This window comes from Cnephaeus nilssonii (genome assembly GCF_951640355.1).
Source record: "Cnephaeus nilssonii genome assembly, chromosome: 4".
Taxonomy (NCBI): domain Eukaryota; kingdom Metazoa; phylum Chordata; class Mammalia; order Chiroptera; family Vespertilionidae; genus Cnephaeus; species Cnephaeus nilssonii.
Genome location: NC_137075.1, coordinates 79,604,492 through 79,626,888, shown reverse-complemented (window position 1 = coordinate 79,626,888; position 22,397 = coordinate 79,604,492). Strand labels below are relative to the sequence as shown.

Below are 22,397 nucleotides of genomic sequence, written 5' to 3'. Positions count from 1 at the left end.
AATCAAGTGAATAAAAAATCTGATGAACAGAATAAACTGGTAAATATAATAGAATCAGGGCATAGAAAGGGAGTGGACTGACAATTCTCAGGGGGAAAGGGGTGTAGGGGGGTGTGGGAAGAGACTGGACAAAAATCGTACACCTATGGATGAGGACAGTGGGGGGGGGGGTAAGGGCAGAGGGTGGGGTGGGAACCGGGTGGATAGGAGCTATGGGGGGCAGGGGGAAAGAGGAACAACTGTAATAACCTGAACAATAAAGATTTGTTAATAAAAAAAGGTAAACAAACAAACAGAAAAAAGCTCCACAAACAAGAAAAAGCTAAAGGAGTTCATCACCACCAAACCAATATTACATGAAATGTTGAAGGGTATTCTTGAAGAAGAAAGAGGAGGAGGAGGAGGAGGAGGAGGAGGAGGAGGAGGAGGAGGAGGAGGAAGAGGAGGAGGAGGAGGAGAAATAAAATATATGGACAATAAAATGGCAGCAAACATATATCTATCAACAACTGAATCTAAAAATAGAATAAATAAATAAGAAATCTAAAGGACAGAATAAACTGGTGAATAAAATAGAATCAGAAGCATGGAAGCATGGAACAGACTGATGAATCTCAGAGGGAAGGGGGCAGGGGGGCGGGAAGAGATTAAAGATCTTACCTATGGACACAGATGGGTGAAGGCCTGGGGCGGGTTGGAAACCAGGTGGAAGGAGACAATGGTGGGGCAAGGGGGGACATCTGTAATACTCTCAACAATAAAGATTTAAAAAAGAAACGCTATTGTGCTTAATCCCTTACTAGGGTGCTGTTCTCGGGATGTCCACAAGGGGCACTATCACAACAAGTCCCTGCAAGGGCGAGAGCCCTCAATGATTGTATATTCAGACTGCTAGAAGAAATTTCTAGGGAGCTATTTTCAAAATGCCCACAAGAGGGCGCTATTGCCACAACTCCCTGCAGGGTGAGAGCCCTAGAACTGTCAATTGAGTTTTCAGACTCCTGGAATTACTAGGGTGCTGTTTTCAGAATGTCCACAAGATGGCGCCATTGTACCTAATACCTTACTAGGATACTGTTCTCTATTTTGAGAGAGAGAGAAACATCAGTGTGAGAGAGAAAAGTCAATCAATTGCCTCTCATACATGCCTCAATCACGGATCAAACCTACAACCCAGGTATGTGCCCTGAGCAGGATTCGAACCCACAACCTTTTGTAGATATGGGAAGATGCTCCAAACAACTGAGCCACCTGACCAGGCAGCACTTTGAACACTTAAAGCAATATTTCCCAAACTTCCCTGATCATAAAATCACCCAGTGTCTTGTGGAAAAAGTACATTTTTAGGACCTACCCCAGAGCTCCTGGCTCAGAGCCTGCTAAGGAGGAGAGGCCTTCGAATCTGTATTTTAAACAGTGACCAAGGTGATTCTTATTATCCAGGAATGTGGGGAAACACTGCTCTAAATTAGTCTTACAATTGGGCCATGTGTCAGTGGGTCTTTCTCTGACTCACTTCCCAGTTGGGCCTGCCTGAAGAGATAAATACAGAGTTCTAGGACTAACTCGAGGTAGGGCTAATTTCCCTACTACCTCCTCCACCCTCGGAGGAAACCCCAAACATCCTATATAATAAAAAGCTAATATGCAAATCGACTGAGTGGCAGAACAACTGGTTGCTATGACGTGCACTGACCATCAGGAGGCAGATACTCAACTCAGGAGCTGCCTCCTGGTGGTCAGTGTGCTCCCACAGGGGGAGCGCCGCTCAGCTAGAAGCCTTGAGCCAGAAGCCCTTCGTGGCAGCACTAAGGATATCTGACTGCCATCAGTAGGACATCCCCCGAGGGCTCCAGACTGTGAGAGGGTGCTGGCTGGACTGAGAGACACCCCTCCACCCCCAGTGCACAAATTTAATTTTGTGCACTGGGCCCCTAGTTTTAAATAGGAAACCTTCTCCTTGCCCTCCTAGGCCCGTGGTTGGCAATCTGTGGCTCCCAAGCCACATGCAGCTTTTTGGCCCTTGAGTGTGGCTCTTCCATAAAATACCACGGCCTGGGCGAGTCTATTTTGAAGAAGTGGCGTTAAAGAAGTTTAAGTTTTAAAAATTTGGCTCTCAAAAGAAATTTCAACCGTTGTACTGTTGATATTTGGCTCTGTTGACTAATGAGTTTGCCGACCACTGTCCTAGGTCAAGTCCTCCTTACATCTGTGAAGCCTTTTGTTCCAAGGACTTCTGGGTTGGTGTTTTTTCTTTCTTTTTTTTTTTTTAATATATATTTTTATTTATTTTAGCAAGGAAGGGAGAGGGAGAGATAGAAATCAATGGTGAGAGAGAATCATTGATTGGCTGCCTCCTGCATGCTCCCCACTGGGGATTGAGCCCACAAACCGGGCATGTGCCCTCCATCAGAATCAAACCCAGGACCTTTCAGTTTGCAGGCCGACGCTCCATCCACTGAGCCAAACCGGCCAGAGCTTCTGGGTTGTTTCAAAGCTACTTTATTGAGAATTTACCAGGTGTCAAGCATTTTACAACTCATCCTTTATTTACATTCTCATAATCATCGTATAAATTAGATTTTTATGTTCTTCCCGTTCTACAGAGGAAAATCAAAGAGGCCAGGAAAGTGTTCAAGGATACACAGCTGTAAGCAGTTGGGCTGAAAACCCAACCTGGGCTCCACTGACTCCAAGCCTTGGCTCCATCCTGCTGTGCATGCTTCTGGCCTCCCTGCCCTGGTGCATTCCTGTTCTCCGTCCCATCTGTAGAAGTCCAGTGCCCTGAATGCAGCTTCCAGAGGCCGGAGTGGAAGAATGAGGGATTCTGTGGGAAGGATGCTAGGTTGGCCTGGGCACTATCGGATTCAGAGGAGACCCCAGGGGAGATCAGCACCCTTCTGTCTGAAGTGCAGTCAGCTCAGGTAAGGAGCTCTGGGGTTAATATAAGTCGCTAAGAGGAACCCAAACCGGTAGGGAAGCGGCTTCTCTTCCTCGGAATGCCCACAAACCTCCCCATCTCCACCGTTCATTCCTCACTTACCATTTGTAGCAGGTATTGTAGATCATTTCCCTTTTTAAAAAGTTTTTACTTATTGACGTTTAGAGAGAGAGATAAAGGAAGGGAGAGGGAGGAGAGAGACTTGTTGTTCCACTTATTGATGCATTCATTGGGTGCTTCTTATATGTGCCCTGACAGAAATGGAACCCATAACCTTTGTAGATAATTTCTTAGGCGTTTGTCTTTTCTCCTCAACTAGAGTAGAAAGCCTTAGGGAGATCAGCAGTGCAGAGAGAATGGCCTTAGGGTGAAACAGGTCTGGTTTGAACCTTTTGCTACTTACTAGCTGTGTGATGTTGGGCAGCTAGTTGTGTGATGAGAACATAAATAGTACCTACCCTGAGAGATTGTTCTGAGGATGAAATGAAACAGTGCAGAGAAAGGATTTATAAGCAATTGCTGAGGAAGTGGTGGCTGTCTTCTCCTACTCCCCCTGGTCATCACCTGAGAGTGAGCGCCTTCCTATTCTCTTGTCTCAGGTAGGGACTCAAAGCAGTAAGGTGGCACCCTCAAGAAGAGATAAATGCATGAGGGCAAGAATTGTTGTCAAAGAAGAGTGTTCTAGGAAAGAACTAATGTGATGTCACGTGAGAATTATTATTTTTGTGTGTGTGTGAGAGAATAATTTTAGGGTGAAAAAAACTAAAGTGCTGTCAATAATTTTCTCCCTTGAATGGTATTTTAAACCAAGATAGGGTGAGAAAGGCAGAGGGAGGGATGGGGTCAAGCTGACACAAACCTACAGATACTAGCAGTAGCAATAATGGCAGGCATTTAGAGACCCCCAGTGCTCCCTAGAAGCACAGGGAATGAATCTTTCTCAGGAGGCAGGTATGGATCTACATGAGTCAGGTGACCTGACCTGGGTTCCTCTCAGTGTAAATCTGAAGCACTCACTTACGTTTCCTTAACTGTAAAACGGGGATACAATTGTCACAGAGTTGGTGTGGAAATGAATCGTGACCTAGCCATGTAAGTGCTTTGTGAACTGTACAAGCCAATGTCCTCCTAGGGTGCCAGTTCTCTTCGTAAGGAACCATGGAGAGATCAGTGAGCAAAACGGCCTGGACAGAGATGTAAAAAGAAGAGAAAAAAAAAGGGGGGGGGGGATGCAGGGAGCCTGTATATTGGACAACATTGGCAATCCCTCAGAAGCTGTCTGAACTACTTGCAGTTCATTTTCTGGCTGTAATTCCCAATAAAGGAGGGGATTGAATAATGGAGAACACCATTCCTTTCTTTGGTTAAGCTCATCAGGGCAAGTGAAAATATATGTGAAAGAAGCGCCTTCTCTCTGTGCACAAAAGCTAGGGTCTGTATTTTCCTAAGAACCATTAATGCAATACGCATTATAACATGTTAGTTGATTTGGGTCTAAAGAACAGTATGAGACATTTCTAGTAACCTTCCATGATAGGAACAAAGAACCTGAAAATGTTAAATATATTTACAAGAAGTAGAAAAAACTTTAGTCAGTTTTTTTGAATTCTAAACTCCATGGAATCAGACAATATTATTAGAATCTGTGGCCTCGTAAGCCATGTCTGTCTATATGCTATTTCCTTTTTGACCTCATTTCTGGGAATATTACACTGTCTGATCTGTTATTAATATTACCTTATTCTGTGCCAGAAGAGTAAGGATGCTGCATTTCCAGAATTGCATTTGAGTCATTTGTGAAATTGCATGTTACAATTTGCGACCATTTCTAACAGTTTTTTTTAACATTTTCTTTCTCAACTGGTGTTCACATTCATGCCAGTGCCCTCCAGGGGCTAGTTTCTTTTGTAGCTTAAGAGAGAATTGCTGCAATTAGAGTTGGATAAAGCCAACTGAAGACAGGAACATGTATTCTTCATGTTTGGTTTAAAATGGATAGAAAATTAGAAACTCAAGGTGTGAAGAGATCCGGGTGGAATTTTAGTACCTTCAGGGAGCATTAGGCAGGACTAAGCGTTTACATGCATGTTTGCAAATGTCAAGGACCAAGGACTGAGACAAAGGAGGGTGACTTATAAGGAGCTGGCTGCCCATTCTGGCTGCCAGGTGGTTCATTTCAGCTGCAGGTCAGAGTAACCTTGTCCCGTGGTCTGGGTGCCCAGGTATCAGGTTAGGTCTACCTTGCTGCTTATGCCCTTGGTGACCTTACTAAGGGCTCCAGTCAAACACAGGTCAATAAAGAATAAAGTTATGTAAATATGCACACAGGTGGTCATGGCTAGACAAGAGCTTCCCAAAATTTCATTCAGCAAGACCTGGGCCCTTCAGGACAAACGTGCTCAGTTTACACAACAAATAACAAAAGCATCACAGGGTAACAGTGGAGAAAGCAAGAACTTTCTTAGAATTTTCACTCTGCCACATCCATAAGGGTGACCTTACAAAATAAATGTCATTCTGAGCCTCAGTTTCCCCATCTATAGAGGGACAGACATCTAGGGAAGTTATGAGGATTAAATGAAATAAAAATGAACCAACCTGTGCAAGCCCGCCTACTGTGGTGCCTGGGCTGTAAAGATGCATAAATATTAGGATCATTTTTATTTCCACAAGATACATGATCCTGAAGAGCTCTACCCAAATTCAACTTTCAAATGTCAAATTCTATTTTATGAACCCTAATTTATGAGCAGCTAGGATAACCTGACATAGCACATCAGTAATCTCACCTTTCTCATTCATCACCACGAAATAAAGTGTTATTGCAGGTTCAACAAGTCTTTCCCTTCTCTTTTATTAATTCCATAAATTTAGGGTTTCATCTCTAGATTTTATTTAAAACAGACTAATTTATAGCCACATCATATGAAGAATGAGCCTGGTGCTGTTATACTCTAGAGCGGATAAGAGCATCCCAGGACCTAGATCTTCTCAGTTGTCCTCAGGCTCAGAAGAGAGAGAGTCAACCCAAAGCCATTCTATAGCGTTACACTCCTCTTGCCATGTGTTGCAGGGCTGTTGTTTTTTAATCCTCACCCAATACTAAGTGTGTGTGTGTGTGTGTTTTTAAATAGATTTTTCCTTTTTTTAGAGAGAGGGAGAAAGATCTTTTTAACAATTATTTAAGATTTTTCTCCTAAAGGTGGAAAGAAGGAAGGAACATATGGGTACTGGGTACCTGGAGAGACACCCAGGAGAGGGAGCAGGGAGGCTGAGGTTGGCAAAGGTAAGCATCTTGTCCTCTACAGTTCTTCCCAGGGTGGATCTGGTCCGCTGACTCTACTTCCTGTCCAAACTAACTCCTCTGCCTCGCGGATCAGGAAACTCTGCCTTACAACTTGAGAGTCCTGGAGTCCAGGAGTCCTGGCTTTAATGAAAATCCGAGTGGGGTGAAGTAGAGACTTTTGTTTATAAAGTGGGTGGCTTGCCCTGACCGGTTTGGCTCAGTGGATAGAGCGTCAGGCTGTGGAGTGAAAGGTCCCGGTTCGAATCCGGTAGCTGATCAATGTTTCTCTCTTATCGATGTTTCTAACTCTCTATCCTTCTCCCTTCCTCTCTGTAAAAAAGTCAATAAAAATATATTTTGGAAAAAAAAAATAAAGTGGGTGGCTCTCCACATGTGGAGCCTGTCTCCACCACCTGTGGACCTCACTCCTAGAACCCGACAGCTCACTAGAGGTGGCCTATGGGACATCTGCTACTTTCCTCTTCATTTTTGCCATCAACAGCTGTGCTAAAGCCAGCTGCTTCTTAGCTAAGGTGCAGTCCTCGCCTACACACTGCGGGCGACTGCCCAGGGGGCGAGGAGAGCCTGGGAACCCCGCAGAGTTGGGGGAACTGGAGCTGCCACCAGGGGACGCTCGCCTGGGAGTGAGCTTGACAGCGGCGCAGCCAGAGAAGAGGGGCGCCGCCGCAGAGCGGGCGCAGATGGTTCGCGGGGGCTTCCTCACAGTAGGTGAGTTTGAGGATGTTCCTGGGGTCTTTGATCTCAGGCGAAAGGCCTCCCCAGCCAGTCCCTGAGAGCTGAGCACCCATACCCCGCCCCCCCCCTCCCCTCCCCTCCCGACCGTGGCCGAGCGGCTTTGCTCTCCAGGGGCCCGCGGCGGCTCGTGCTGCTGGGGACTGGGCTAGCCCAAAGCCGCTCAGGGTTAACCACTAGGCTCTTCTTAGTCAGACTTTCAGTTAATGAGATCGGAGCATCCCACACCTCCCAGGCTACGTGGGTCAGGGTCTCTAGATCCTCAAAGTGTGGTCCCCAGACCGGCAGCATCAGTTTCAGCATCACCCGGGACCTGGTTGGAAATGCACTTTTTCAGGCCCCGCCTCAGACCCCCTACAGGCGAGACGGGGCGAGGGGCGCCACCTGTGCATCGCTACCCCTGCAGGTGACCGCGAGCCTCTGCCCGGGCCGCCCCACGTCGCCCAGGGGCGCGTGGATCCGGAGATGGGGAGTCCGCGTCCTCCGGGGATCTCCCGGCCACCCGCTCGGCGGTCACGTGGGCTCCCGGAGTCCCCCCCGCCCCCTCTCCCTGGGCTTTAAAAGGAGGAGGAGGCTCCCGGTTAAAGTCGTTCGCGTTCTTAGCAGCGTCTCCGGCTGCTGGACCCTTTGGTACCCCACCCGCGCTCCGGCCGCGAGAGCCGCCTACGGAAACTCGCTGGGCGGAGGGGGGGCGGCGGGAGCGGGACCCCCTGGGCTGTGACGGGCTTTCCGAGGTTCGGGGTCCGCGCTGCGCGAGGGGCGCTCACTCCGCAGCCGGCGGCTGCCCGCCCGGTGCGGGGAACAGAACGAACTACTCGGGGAAAGCACGTGTCCGCAGTTTAGCGATGGCGAGGCCGGCGAGGTAGGTGCCCCTTCGCCGAAGGTGTGGTTTCAGTGTCTGATTCTCCGTTTGAAATGCTGCGGTGGGAAACCAGTGCTATTGGGAATAAAAGACACCTCCCCTTCCCAGTCCAACCGTCTTGAAAACTGGGAACAGAAATTTCATGCTCTGGCTAACTATTTCATCCCAGACGTCGGCGAGTTAACTCACTTAATTGGCTTGTGCCTGTAAGCTCTGGGTTGATGGTGCTGATAATGTCTTTTTAAAGGAAAACATTCGTCTAGATTTTCTCGTGGATTTCCCGACAGTGGTGCAATGTTGACGCCAGGAAAGTTGAACAGGGCTGGCTCTTCCGCTGGAGTTCTGTGGCCCTGGGAGGATTACGTGCAGCGGTCAGGTGACCGGTGTTTTAAAATGTATCAACTGGCATTTCTTTTGTCTTATGAGAAAGGAGATTGATTTCTGGGCTGACTGAGGGAGACTAAGTTCTGGGATGTTTTATCTGCTGAAGAGGATGCCAACCGTTGCTTCTTAATCCTATTTGTGCCTACTTCCCATTGGAAGTATAAAAGTAAGTCAAAGGAATATTAATTTTGTGAAAAACAGAATTTTGGATTTGAGAGGGTTTCTACTTCGGAAAATAAGTTTGATTCAATTTTACCAGCTTTTAAAAGAGGTAACTTTGTGGCATACCACCTTTGGAAGAATGGTTTTGTCTTGTTTTGTTAGATTTCTGGTATTTACTTGGGCATTCCATTAGGAATTTTCACTTTGGTTATAAGTTTCTAAACTCACTGGCTATTTTCCTTTGTGTGTGTGTAAGGATGTTTGTTTAAATAGTGAACATGTGAAGAGAAACGCTTGTGCTGAGAGCATTGTAGAAAGTAAATATGATTATGAAAAGAATATTGCATACATTCTTTGACTTATGTTTTTTTTTTTTTTCCCTGCAGAAAATCAGTATGTTTCTGCATACATTCTAGAAGAGGGAAAATGCAAGGATCTGTTTATCAATAGGTGGTAAAGCAGAAACTTCTGGATTCCATTTTATGTTAAAGCATTTTTGTTGTTGAATTACTGTAAATGCGTACTTTAAAAGCAGCCAGCTTTCCTGTAATATTTAAGATATAGTCTCTGCAACCAATTAAAAACATATTTAGGACAAAGATCATAGTGGTTTTTAGGAGCTTCAATGAATCTAATCACCTTTTACATTTCTCAAAATTTATATACAATATGGAAAAGGTAAAATGTAGAGTAAATTTAACCCTTAAAATATAATTAGCATTTATTAGATATTGATATGTCTGTCCATTTTTAAGAACAAGACTGCAATTTTCTATAAATGTGTATCCAACAGGTAATGATTCAAAATACATATTGTGATAATTTTAGTTCATGTTCTAAGTCACTTTATATATCTATAAATAGATACTAAAATAATTATATAAAATACTGAAGGCTGAATCTGAGTCATTTACTGGTAACTTTTGGTAATTACATCTAGAGGCCTTGAGGAATATGTATGCATTTGAATGTTAGACTTCATAATTCAGTGCCTAGCACATTGTTTTAGACATAATAACATTTTTTAAAAGGCAGGCTTATTGCAGTATAATTTACATACGGTAAAATCTAGCCTCTCTAGCTATCCCACTTTATGAATTCTGACAGTTGCTTGCAGTCATATAATCACTTCCATCATCCAGACAGAGAACAGTTCCATCACCCCCGTCCTCCAAAAGTTGCCTCTGAGGCTTTGTAACCAACCCTTGCCACCCACCCTCAGCCTCCGGAACTCAATGATATTCGCTGATTTTATAGTTTTGCACTTCAATATGTTTTCACTTAGAAGTAATACTCTTCCTTCCCCTTTTTTTTGGGCGGGGGAGAGAGGGGTGAGTCAGGTTGTGGTATTTTGTTTTAATCCTGTGTAAATTGAGGCAAAGACAAAACTTTTATAAATAGGAAACTGGAGACTTGGACTAAGTGTTAACTTCATATTGAGCTAATAGATTGAATTCTTTTTTAAAATATTTTTATTGATTTCAGAGAGGAAGGAAGAGAGATAGAAACATCCATGATGTGGGAGAATCTGATTGGCTGCCTCCTGCATGCCCCCCACTGGGGATCAAGCCCGCAACCTGGGCTTGTGCCCTTGACCAGAATTGAACCTGGGGCCCTTCAGCCCGCAGGCTGATATGCTCTATCCATTGAGCCAAACTGGCTAGGGCTAGATTGAATTCTTAACAAGTTTGGATTCCATTGTGGTTCAAGTCTTTGATTATGGTGTATATCATTAGTTATCCCAAACTAAAATACAAGCCATTTAACATTTACTTATTATTTATGTAATATTAATGTAATGTATTGTTCCTTCATAATTGTGGCATCTAAGAAATACTTTTATTATACTTGAGATTAAATGTTACCTGAAATTAGATATTATCAAATAGTGAAGAGCAACAAAGTGATTGAAAAATGATAATTTGTAGACATTTAAAATAAAATATAGAGTGTGCCTGCTAAGTTAAAATACTCTCCTTTATAGGAGCTAGTGTCTGTGTCCAATTTACTTGTAGATGTCAGGATTTCTTCATTTCTGTGTTCATGCTTTGAAATCTAGATTTTTCTGCAGGACATAGATGCAAAATCTTTTGCAGACTAATGTTTTTTACTGTTTAATACATTATTCAATTCAGTAAACAGGAGCCCATTATTGCTAGTAACTCCCTATAAAGATTTGTCAGATGATGTCTTTTTTTGTTTTTCCTTCGTGCTATGAAAAACAAGAGCCTGCATTTTAAATACCTTTCAGAGAACTACAGAGGCAGTAACGAGGATATGCAGAAAGGCAAGTTTATGAGACACCAGCAAACTGGATAGCTGGAATTTGTAACTGGAACTGTTATAGCTCTTGATAATTGAGAGCCTTTAGTAGGGAATCTTTGTGTGGGTGTGCTTTGCAATGGGCAGGAGAGTGAGGGTCACCTGGAAAGTGAATTATCTGTGTTTTCTGAAAGCAGGACTGCAGCCTTTTGTTGGTGAATGTTTTGTGTTCTGTCTAACCAGGACTGGGAGGGGAGTTGGATGTTTTCAGATTAGCTCTTCTGCATTGGTTATGTCCTCTGAATCTCTTCACCCACAGCTCTTTCCCATCCTGTTTCAAGTGAATATTTGAATAAGGTTTAGTTTTCTAAGAGTGGAACATTGTCTCTGACTGTTAGTATCAGGAAGACTCGCTGATGAGAGATTGATGGGCTCTTTGTCGATACTCCTGTCTTAGCGTGTGATAACCCTGAGCCTGAGCTCTTCCCCTATTCAAAAATCTGTTTCCCATCCCACTAAGGGAGGGCCAATGGGCTACTAGGGGAATTATATTTTTCTCATTTTGGAAGATATATGTTCTTAAGAGTTGCATGTGAATCAGTTATTAACAATCAATTCTATGGTGATTTTGGAGTGTTTTTTCTTTTTTCCTAATTAATATTAAATTGACTGAGAGCATTCATATTTTGCTTTGGAAAAGAGACACTTCCAGCCAGTGGTTGGCAAACAACCACATAGTATACACATCAAGGATGCTTGATACTTAAGAAATGTTTTGTATCTTTTCCATGAAACCCTTTCTAGTGTCTGCTTTGTTGAGTGTGAATTTATGACTTCTGTGGGGCGCACAGATATGGGGTGATTGAACTGAATGCTTGGGCAGGTGTGATAGACGGGCTTGAGAATACAGCATAAGCAGAATGTGGCATTTTGTGCTCCACACAGTGCTGACAGGCTGCCACTGGCCCAGCTTTTTGGACTGGTGGTGATGGATTGTAAAGTAGAAGTTAAGAAAGAAAAATAGGAGGCAAAAATGTTCAAGGTGGCCATAAAGGCATTTTAACCTAAATTATCTAGAAATTCTGCCCAACGCTCAGGCCCATCCAGTGGCATGGCAGTGGATTGACTTCATCCTCCTGGATATGTAACGATACCTTACTGAATGCGTTCACATCCATCACTTCATTTCCTCTCCAGGCACTGTGGAAAGGTGCAGCGCCTAGTCGGTCCCCGTTTCTGCTGAGGAAGACACGGAAATGGAAGTTCAGGAGTTCCCATGATTCGCCTGAGGTCACCTGGCTTTCAGGCAGAGCTGGGACCCCATGTATTGCTCTGTCCATTGAGCCAGAAAACAGGCCTGGTGGTGATTGCTTCTTTAGTCTTTAACAAGATTTGATAGGCACTTTGATAAAACCAGTCTAGTCTTTCTGCCTAAAGGCCTGCCTTTTTCTTCAAGGAATCACTGTCCGTATTGGGAATTTTAAAAGATTTCATTTAAAGAGCTATAATGTGTTTCCCAGTCAGTACGATAGAACAGTATGTATAATCCCAGGTGTACAAAAAACTTTGCCACTGAGTGCAGCTATGACCCGAGGGGGCTCAACACAGGTGTGTGTGCTGGGCCAGTGGAGAGAGAATTCTGGACAGAAGACAGGGTCACAAAGGATATGGGCCAACTATTTTTGGCTGTGATGGCTAATTTAAGAAAACTGACATGCAAAGAAATGGTTAATTCATAGAATTGGGATGTTTGGGTTCTTGTTCCTTTGTTGCCCAGGTGAAATTCCATGCCTGCCAGGCCCAACAGTGAAACTGTTTAGAGACTGTTTCCCCTGTTGTACCAGGTATTGTAGTCCCTGAGGCAATGCTTGGGTGTTCAAACAAGTGGGTGGGGGCGGCGGGGGCGGGGAATCCTGTCCTATAATGTTGAAGAAATTTGATTTTTTGGCAGTTCTTTTCTTCAGGCAGTTTATATCCCTGTTTTAGATTAGGACTACTTACTCGTAAGTGACCAGACAGGTTTTAAAAAAATTCACTTTCACTTGTATAGACCTTCAGTGGGGAAGATTTCTCTTTTGCTATCTGTTCGCCTGTCTGCCAGGTCTACTGCCCTGATTTCAGTTCATCACCCCTTACTGAGTCTTTGCTTAAGAAGAAAATCTTTTTTCACTGGCTACCAAGTTACTCATTATCCAAGATTCCACTGAATTGTCACATGAATCTGGGTACATCTAAAATATGTCCAGCTAAAAAACAACATACAGTCTTTTAATCACTGTCCAGCAAACAGTTCTCTCACATTAATCATCATGGTACAGGGATGTGTGGAAATTCTAGAGAGGTTGATTGGAGTACATATGTGAAATCCAAATTTTCTAAGCAATGTCGCCGTGGCACCTGATTGATTGCTTGGGTGAATCTTGGCATTTACCATTTGGTGGTGTGTGTCTGACAGGTCATTTTAGCATTTCTGGGCCGAGAATGAAAATTTCACTTATAGGTGAAAATGAGTGATGAGATTGATTCTCTGCTTCTGAGAGAGATGTCATATTCATTTTAAATTGTGTGATCATTTTCCAGCTAGGTAAAGGGAGGTGTTATTTCAAGTTCGTGAATTTCCATGCTACTGTTTATCACTTTGTGTCAGTAGAAGCTTAATGTTTTAAGAGGCCTCATGAAAGGAAAATATAGAAGTTGTTTGTTGTCTTTGCTGAAATACTTATGCTAAAATGCTCAATATGTTTCTTTTCGGCAATGTAAAGTTGAGACAACATGAAATTCAGTAATACCATCATTGACCAAAATTTTTTTTGTTTAATCTGTTTAATTTATTTTTTTCATTAATTAAGTATTAATTTCTTTAATTCTCACCTGAGGATATGTTTATTGACTTGAGAGAGAGAGAGAGAGAGAGAGAGAGAGAGAGAGAGAGGGAGAAAGAGAGAGAAAGAGAGAGAAACATTGATTGGTTGCTTCCTATAAGTGCCCTGACTGGGGATCGAACCTGCAACCTAGATATGTGCTGTGCTCTGACTGGGAATTGAAACACCAACTTTTTGGTGTATAGGACCACGCTCCAACCAACTGAGCCACCGGCCAGGGCTAATGGAGTATTAATTTGAAGTCTTCTGTTGAAATTGTTATTCTAAAATTCACTGCTTTCCTGCTTCATAATTTCTTGAATATAATTTAGTCTTTTTTTTAAAATATTTTATTGATTTTTTACAAAGAGGAAGGGAGAGGGATAGAGAGCTAGAAACATTGATCAGCTGCCTCTTGCACACCTCCTACTGGGGATGTGCCCGCAACCAAGGTACACGCCCTTTACCGGAATCGAACCTAGGACCTTTCAGTCCGCAGGCCGTCGCTCTATCCACTGAGCCAAACCAGTTAGGGCTATAATTTAGTCTTCATTTGATTATTGAGAGTGTTGACTTTATTCATATATAAGTTTACCTTGAGTAGTAGTTTGTATAAGAAAGTTAGTATACTCAACATGATGATCACACTAACTTTTGTATATACTTTTTATATTTTGCTTTCAACTGTTATAATTGTATATGGTTTAAATTGTGGTGTTAATGTGCTTTAACTGCCTTTTGGTGAAATATTTGCTTGTATAAGATATGCTGAGATCATGTAGCAAAAGCAATGCACTAAAACGAAGTTGCCAAGATACAATATTGAAAACATAAGTGCAGTGAGCAGATGTATGTGTAGGTGGATTGAAATAAGAGAAGTTTTTGCAGTGCTGTCAGTCCTGGGTCGGCCATCTACAAGGTTACCAATGACCTAATGACCAAATCCTATGGTCTCTCCTATGTCAACCACTCACTCTAACCTAGGTCATTTCTATGGATCTGTAAATGCATCTATTTAAAACCTTTCATTGATAAACAAAATGTAGTGCATAAATACAAAGGAATTTAACCATAAAAAGGAAGGAAATTCTGACACATGCAACAACATGGGTGAACCTTGAGGACATTATGCTAAGTGAAGGAAGTCAGTCACAAAAAGACAAATACTGTATTATCCCATTTATATGAGGGACCAAGTAGTCAAATCCATAGAGACAGAAAGTAAGGTGGTTGCTGGGTTGGGGGAGGGAGGAATGGGGGGAAGCTGTTGTTTAACAGGTGTAGAGTTTTAATTTTACAAGATGAAAAGAGTTCTAGAGATTGGTTGCATAACAGTATGAATGTACTTAACACTACTGAACTGTACACTTAGAAATGGTTAAGATGGTAAATTTTATGTTACATGTTTTTACCACAATTTAAAAAAAAGTTTGTAAACTTTTGGCAATAGTTTTATCCTGCATATTTTCTATTAGGAATCAGGGATTGTATATGTTGATTGGGAATCTAAGTAATTGAAACATGAAATTACTCCCAATTAATAAAATGCACACAGATTTAAAAAACAAAATAGACTTCCTCCATCCTACATTCTCCATCTACCATTCTCTTTCCTGTCCCTGTGGTCAATCAATGTTAATTAGAAATGGTAGCACCTTTTGTATTAATTCATTATCATTTACCTGGTCCATCCTGCCACCTTTACCTGGCACAGGGTTCCCTGAAGGAAGGGTGCATGTTTTGGGACTCCTTCAAATCCCCTCTCTCAGCACAGTACCACGTCTACTGAAAAGTGCTCCCATCTTTGATTAATACCCTTGCTTGGTGAAATCTTTTATTTTAAACACATTTCCTCATTCTTTCCTTATCTATACTAATAAAAGGGTAATATGCTAATTAGACCGGGTCAACTGGCCATTTTTCGGATGTCCGACTTCCTTCCAGACAAAGCCATGGTGGTGGGGGCCGAGGCAGAGGCACTTAGGGGCGAGATCAGGCTGGCAGGGGAGAGCAGTTAGGGGCAAGATCAGGCTGGCAGGGGGGTTAGGGGAGATCAGGCTGGCAGGGGAGGGCAGTTGGAGACAACCAGGCCTGCAGGGGAGGGCCGTTGGGGGCGACCAGGCCGGCAGGGGAGGGCAATTGGGGGCATTAGGTAGGCAGGCAGGTGAGTGGTTAGGAGCCAGTGGTCCTGGATTGCGAGAGGGATGTCCGACTGCCGGTTTAGGCCCGATCCCACATCCCCCGAGGGTTCCCAGATTGGAGAGGGTGCAGGCCTGGCTGAAGAACCGCCCCCCCCCGCCGCCCCCGTGCACGAATTTCGTGCACTGGGCCTCTAGTAACAAATAATTATTGAGTTGTGGTGGAAGATGAATAAAATATAGTGAGTGCCTTCAAGGAGTTTAAAAATCTAATTGTAATTCCACCCCACCTCTACCATTTTCAAGAAGGATTCTATATAGTTGTAATCTGATAAAAAGGATTAAATTTGTATGTTAACTATAGGGGTGTCAAGAATGAAAAAAACTTTAAGGCATACAATGCCAACCACTTCACAATGGACTTTGCATGTTTCTTATGGACATGGCAGGTTTCCTGTAGGAAAATAGCAGATCAGAGTGGAATGATGGGGTGGAACAACAGTGGAGGGCTTTGAATGTTAGAAGACCGTGACTTACTACAGAGGCTGGTGGGAAGCAGAGGGGGTTAGGGGCGATCAGAGCTGGGTTTGAAGAATGTTAATCTGGCTGCTCTTTGGATGAGGAGTAAGGAGCCTATTGCAGATGCTCAGATAAGAGAGCTTGCGCAGATGGTGGCAAAAGACAGCATGGGAAAAGGCACGGTGGAGAAAAAAACCAGTGTGCCTTGGTGAGTAAAGGTAATTGGATGAAGGGGACAATTAAAGATAATTGGAATGGGCTTTGTCATGAACACAAATAGGAAATAAGGAGTGGGCCAGAAATCACAGCATCCTCTTCCTCCTGCAGTGTCCCTGCAGCGCCCTCTACCGAGAAAGTTTAGCATTGAGTCATTTTAAATGCTATGGGAACTCGATTGTTGTAAGGGAGCATATATAGAAGCTGAATAAACTGATAACTGACAGTTACATTGGTCTGGTGATTCCTTGTTCTTTATTATTGGCCCTGCTCATTGATGTGCTGGGGGTTCCCTGATTATTCTTGATTGATTTTCTGTAACAACTTTATCTTGTTCCAGGTTAAAAAAACAAAACAGTAATTTTTTATATAATTTAAATGAATTTTAATTTTATAACACATTCCCATGGTAAAAATTCTTCTGGTTATCAACAAGAATAATAAAGAAGTGAGTGAAGTGGAAAATGAGAGTCCCTTGCTTCACATTTCCATCCCTTTGAGGTTAATACTTTCATGTGTATGTTTCAGGATGTATTTCTAAGTTCATACCAGTGTGTGTGTGTGTGTGTTTAATAAAAATGCTTAAACATTTTAAATAGTTATGCCTGTATCTCTGACTAAGAAATGTCTTTTGTTACTCTTTACAGCCAGTATACCTGCGCATGAGACTGAGACCATTATAATGTCCCTATGTGGCTCTTCTCACAAGGAGTTTTCTCAGATGTTACCTATTCAAGACATGGATATCAAAAACTCACCATCTAGCCTTAACTCTCCTGCCTCCTACAACTGCAGTCAATCCATCCTTCCCCTGGAGCACGGCCCCATATACATACCTTCCTCCTATGTAGAGAGCCACCATGAATACTCAGCCATGACATTCTACAGTCCGGCTGTGATGAATTACAGTATTCCCAGCAGTGTCAATAACTCGGAGGGCGGACCGGGTCGACAGACCGCAAGCCCAAACATGTTGTGGCCAACTCCTGGACACCTCTCTCCTTTAGCCATCCATTGCCAGTCTTCAGTTCTGTACGCAGAACCTCAAAAGAGTCCTTGGTGTGAAGCAAGATCACTAGAACACACCTTACCTTTAAACAGGTAAATCTAGTCTTTACTGTAGTTAATGGGCATTATTCAAATCGCTTTACGATTTTGTGAGAAGAAAGATATACATTATATGAGGTTTTTGTTAGTCACATTGGTTACTTAGAGCACCTAGAACATGATATTCTAGAATATCCATTTTAATATTTGAGTTCTCATTAAAAGTTGAGTTTGTAGATCTGTGTTGTGGACAGAACTCACAATCATGACCATTTACATCACTTTTATTCAGATGAAGTGATTTGGGTTTGAAAAAAAAATTTTTACTTTACTTTCAATTTGGATCCTCCTTATCTTGTAAGTGAAATCACAGTTTTTAGTGTTTATGAACCCCGGAGGGCAAAGAGATAAATGCTGTATGCTGTGTTTTTCTAGAAAGTCTATCTTTTCCCTTTAATGCTTCTTACAAGAATATTTTCTTTGCCTCCAGAGAGACATTGAAAAGGAAGGTTAGTGGGAGCAGTTGTGCGAGCCCTGTTACTAGTCCAAGTTCAAAGCGGGATGCCCACGTCTGTGCCGTCTGCAGTGACTACGCATCAGGATATCACTATGGAGTCTGGTCATGTGAAGGCTGTAAGGCCTTTTTTAAAAGAAGCATTCAAGGTACAAGAGTATTGTTAGTTGTTTCTTGACTTTTCCACTTTTGCTTTCAAATAGTTTGGCAGATGACCTGGCAAAAATTTCACCACCGGCCTCTTGTACACACAGTACTTGACGAGCGGTTTAGAGGCTCATGTGTGTTTGGGGGTGGGGTGGATTGTTTCAAGTTTAAAGCACTTTATAAGTTGTGGATCTCCACCTCAGAACCACAGAACTCAAATGGGTCTTGCCTTACAATTATCACCATCTTCTTGGGAGAAGACATCTAGTTACAACTCTTGTCAATCTAAAGCTTGGGGAAAAAACGTGTGTTCATTAGGAATTGCAAAGAGTGTTTCTTCCTTTGACTTAACGTTTAATATCTAGTATGAGTTACAGACATGATGGTGGGCTGGCTCCAGAGGAAGAGAGAATAAATGCATCTATGGAAATGGTCAGAAATCAGGAATTCAACTCCAGTGGGCTTTGAGAATCGATCTAGAGGCCTGTCTTGTCCTGAACGAGTGGAGCCTCCATCCACAATCCTCTTGTTTTCCTTGTCTGGGTTTAGACCATTTCCCTACCAGCCTCCAAACTCCTGTTGGGCTGAGTAGTTTTTTAAAAATCACCTTTTTAATCAATTTCAAATTGTGCACACCTGCTTTCAAGGCCAGTTGGGCCATCACCTCACCTGTCCTTGCCATGCTGTTCCTCCCTGGCCAGCCCAAATTTGCTGAAGTCGCTTTCTTTTTTTATTGAATTAAATCTATTGGGGTGACATTGGTTAATACAGTACATAAGTTTTAAGTATACAATTCTGTGATACATCATCTTTATATGGCATTGTGTGCTCGCCACCCAAAGTCTAGTCTCTTTCCATCACCATATATTTAACCCCCTTTCCTCTCTTTATCCTCCCCTTACCTCTGGTAACCACCATACTGTTGTCTGTGTCTATGAGTTTGTTTGCTTTACTTTTCGTGTGTGTGTGTGTGTGTGTGTGTGTGTGTGTATGTGTGTGTGTGATGTACCCATAATTCTTGGGCACTTAAAAAAATCTTTATTGTTGAAAGTATTACAAATATCCCTCCTTTTACCCCCATTAACTCTTGGGCACTTCTTTACTTCCCAGCACAACAAGCTGTTTCAGGTTCATCTTGTACTGTCTCTGCCCCAGTCCTGAAATAAAAGTCTCTGTTTCTCCAAAGAGCCCCGTTTCTTCTTAAAAGAGAATGATATTTATAAACCAAGATCTGGGTGCTAGTTCGCTCATTGTTCTTGGATGTCCCTACTTCCAGGCTCTCTCAGAGGATAGAGTTAAGGAATGGATTTATTCCAGTATTTATTTATATCCTGTTAAAGAATACAAACTCCTGTGTAACTAGTGCTCAGGTCAGGAAACACCAGTAGGATATCTTCAGAGCCCTCTGGGTGGTCCTTCTAGTCACAGCTCCTTCCCTTCCTACAGAGGTAAGACAATCCTAACTTCTGCCTGCCTTGCCTTGGTTTTACCACCTAAGCATACATCCCTAAACAATGCAGTTTCGTTTTCTCTATTTTTGAACTTTGCATAAATGGAATCTTCTCCTTTATTTTTTGTTTGTGATTTGTTTCTTTTATGACTTGCCCATTTAATTTATCATTGAGACTCATCCATTTCCCATGTTGAAATTCTGGCCCATTGTAGCTTGAAGGTAAGAAGTTCAGGCCATATTGTTTATTAGAAAGACACAATGAAGAAATAAAGTACCAAAATATCCTATGCACTTGTATTTTTCATCTTTTTAATTATAATTCTATTCTCTCCTATTACATTCCCTAAATCTCTCAGATTCCGATAGCTCTCTTCATTCTCCGTACCATGATGCAGTCCAGACAGCCTCATCTCTGGTTTGCACAGCTACAGCAGGTTCCCACCTGGTCTCCTTGCCTCCATCAGTTTGCTGCCTCTAATCCGTCCTCCATGTAGCGCCTGAAACTATTTCTGAAATGGAAATTTTCTTCTCTCTTCCTTAAAATAATTAAAAGAAGTACCATTGTCTTTAGTCAGAGATTGCAATATAACTAGTATCTTACTACAATGAGCATTATTTTTCTTAGTTGTAGGTCTGTGAGTTGGTTAGGTTGGCTCTCTTCATAAAGCTTGGATTGAGTTCACATCTACTCCATTTCTCTCCATATTGTCCTTGGGCTAGTGGCTACCTGAGGCATTTTCTCATGGGGACTTGAGGCTAAGCCATATTGTTGGAGTAGCACTTCTACAAACATGCCATTGGCTAAAGCAAGTCCCATGGCCAAGTCCATCATCAGTTGGTGGGGAAGTATGTTCTGCCCACTCTAGCACACTACAAGATCACAAGGCTGAGGGAAGGAGTGAAGAATTGAGAATAATAATCTAATCTTCAACCATTGTTATAGCAGTTCTTTTTGTTCTTATTTAGTTTGCTAATTTCTTTATTCCCTTATTGACTAGTTTAGTTCTTTTATTTGACTATGAATTCCCATAAAACTATCATGTTAAATCTCAAAGGTGGGGTATATGTTAAAGAATATAAGCAGTTGAATTTGTGACCTGATATTTAAGGAGCTCTGTGATTTGGAGCAAATCACTTCCAGGTGACCGTGTCACTTTCCATGTCCAAAGGAGAATATTTCTAAATGTATCTCTTGAGAATTCTAAGTACATGCAGAGAATAACCTATTAGTCAAAAAGTAGGGTATTAAAATATTCCTAGGTTTCCTTTACTAACAAGGCGTGGACAAGGCCGAACTTGGCCTTTGTACCTGTGCCTGTCGTCAAGAAGATGTCCCTTATCTCTCGGTTGGGTAGCATAACCAGTGTTGTTGACCAGGAACATATTGTAACAATAACCTTCATCTTTTTGCTTTGCTGTAGGACATAATGATTATATTTGTCCAGCTACAAATCAGTGCACAATAGATAAGAACCGGCGCAAAAGCTGCCAAGCCTGCCGACTTCGGAAGTGCTATGAAGTCGGGATGGTGAAGTGTGGTGAGTGTTCATTTCCCTTTTTATTGTAAGTGGGACATGCGGAAAGCTAAAAGGACCTGTAGTCCGGGTGAGAGGAGATTTAGGATTTGTTAATTATCTTCAAGTATTTGTATGCTGTCACATTGGAGGGGGCGTTGATGTATTCCTTGTACCTGCAGAAGATAGAGCTGGAGTGAGTGGGAGCAAGTTACAGGAGGCAGATTTTGGCCCAATATAGGGAAGAACTTTCTGTGATTCAAGTGGTCTAACAGCAGAATAGGCTGCCACATGAATTAGGGAACTCGAGCTACTGAAGTGCTCACACAGGGGCTAGATGACCATCTGCCTGAGGCCTTAAAAAGTCTAAGGTTGAAGGTCTGGTAAATGCTCACGTTAAAGCTGACAAGAAAGTAGCATATTTTGTGTTATTTGGGTGGCATAGATAGGTTCATGCCTATCCCTCCAATAGCTTTCTAGAAGTGGGGAAGAAATGCATAAGAGTCAGAAATATGATAGAACTATGGAAAGTACATAGAGCACAGATTTTGTTCTATGACAATATGTATGTGTGCATATACCTGTGTAAATATATATATCTTCATGCACACACACACACATACACATACATATACACATACATGAAAATTTATTTATTCCTTTATTGACTAGTGAAAAAACACACAGAGGAAAATGAGCACATTAGTATAACAACTGGCAGTAATGCCTGCATCTTGTTCTTTTCACCTGGCTAGCTTTTGATTCACTTGTCTGTATACACTTGTTTCTATACACTCATACCAACTCTGCCTGTACTTTTCTTACTCTTCTGCTAGCCAAAATTTTGCCTGTGGTTAGTTGTAATTTCTCTCTTTGTAACTATTTAAAAGTTTTAAAACAAATCTCTCTTTTCTCTATCTGAAAATCTTTTTATTTTATTTTATTTTTATTGATTTCAGAGAGGAAGGGAGAAGGAGAGGGAGAGAGAGAAACATCAATGATGAGAATCATTGATTGGCTGCCTCCTGCATGCCCCCTACTGGGGATCGAGCCAGCAACACTGGCATGTGCCCTTTGACCAGAATCAAACCCAGGACCCTTCAGTCTGCAGGCTGACACTCTATCCACTGAGCCAAACTAGGGCTGAAAATCCTTTAGCAACTTTGTCTCTTTAACATTCGCTGTCCTGTTTTTCTCTATATGAACAACAGATAAGACCCCTCACCTAGTTCAGAATTACAGCAGAAGCTCTCAATTTAAGCACAGTTCTCTGGCTTCCCAGAAGCACTGATGTTTTCCGTTTCCTCTGTAAAACATCCTCTCAAAGCCCATGATCAC

General features: G+C 42.4%; 1 protein-coding gene across 2 annotated transcripts in view; it reads left to right on the top strand.

Moving 5' to 3' along the window:
* Positions 1 to 7,692: 7,692 nt before the first annotated feature.
* ESR2 (estrogen receptor 2) overlaps positions 7,693 to 22,397 on the top strand; it is a 49,496-nt gene continuing 34,791 nt past the window's right edge. Inside the window, exons 1-5 of one of the 2 annotated variants that reach the window (XM_079769577.1) lie at positions 7,693 to 7,842; positions 8,269 to 8,392; positions 17,032 to 17,485; positions 17,922 to 18,094; positions 20,967 to 21,083. In XM_079769577.1, coding sequence (XP_079625703.1) covers positions 17,067 to 17,485; positions 17,922 to 18,094; positions 20,967 to 21,083 — 709 coding nt within the window. In that variant the 5' untranslated portion in view covers positions 7,693 to 7,842; positions 8,269 to 8,392; positions 17,032 to 17,066. The remainder of the gene's footprint in view (positions 7,843 to 8,268; positions 8,393 to 17,031; positions 17,486 to 17,921; positions 18,095 to 20,966; positions 21,084 to 22,397) is intronic. The other variant, XM_079769576.1, reaches the window with a different exon arrangement.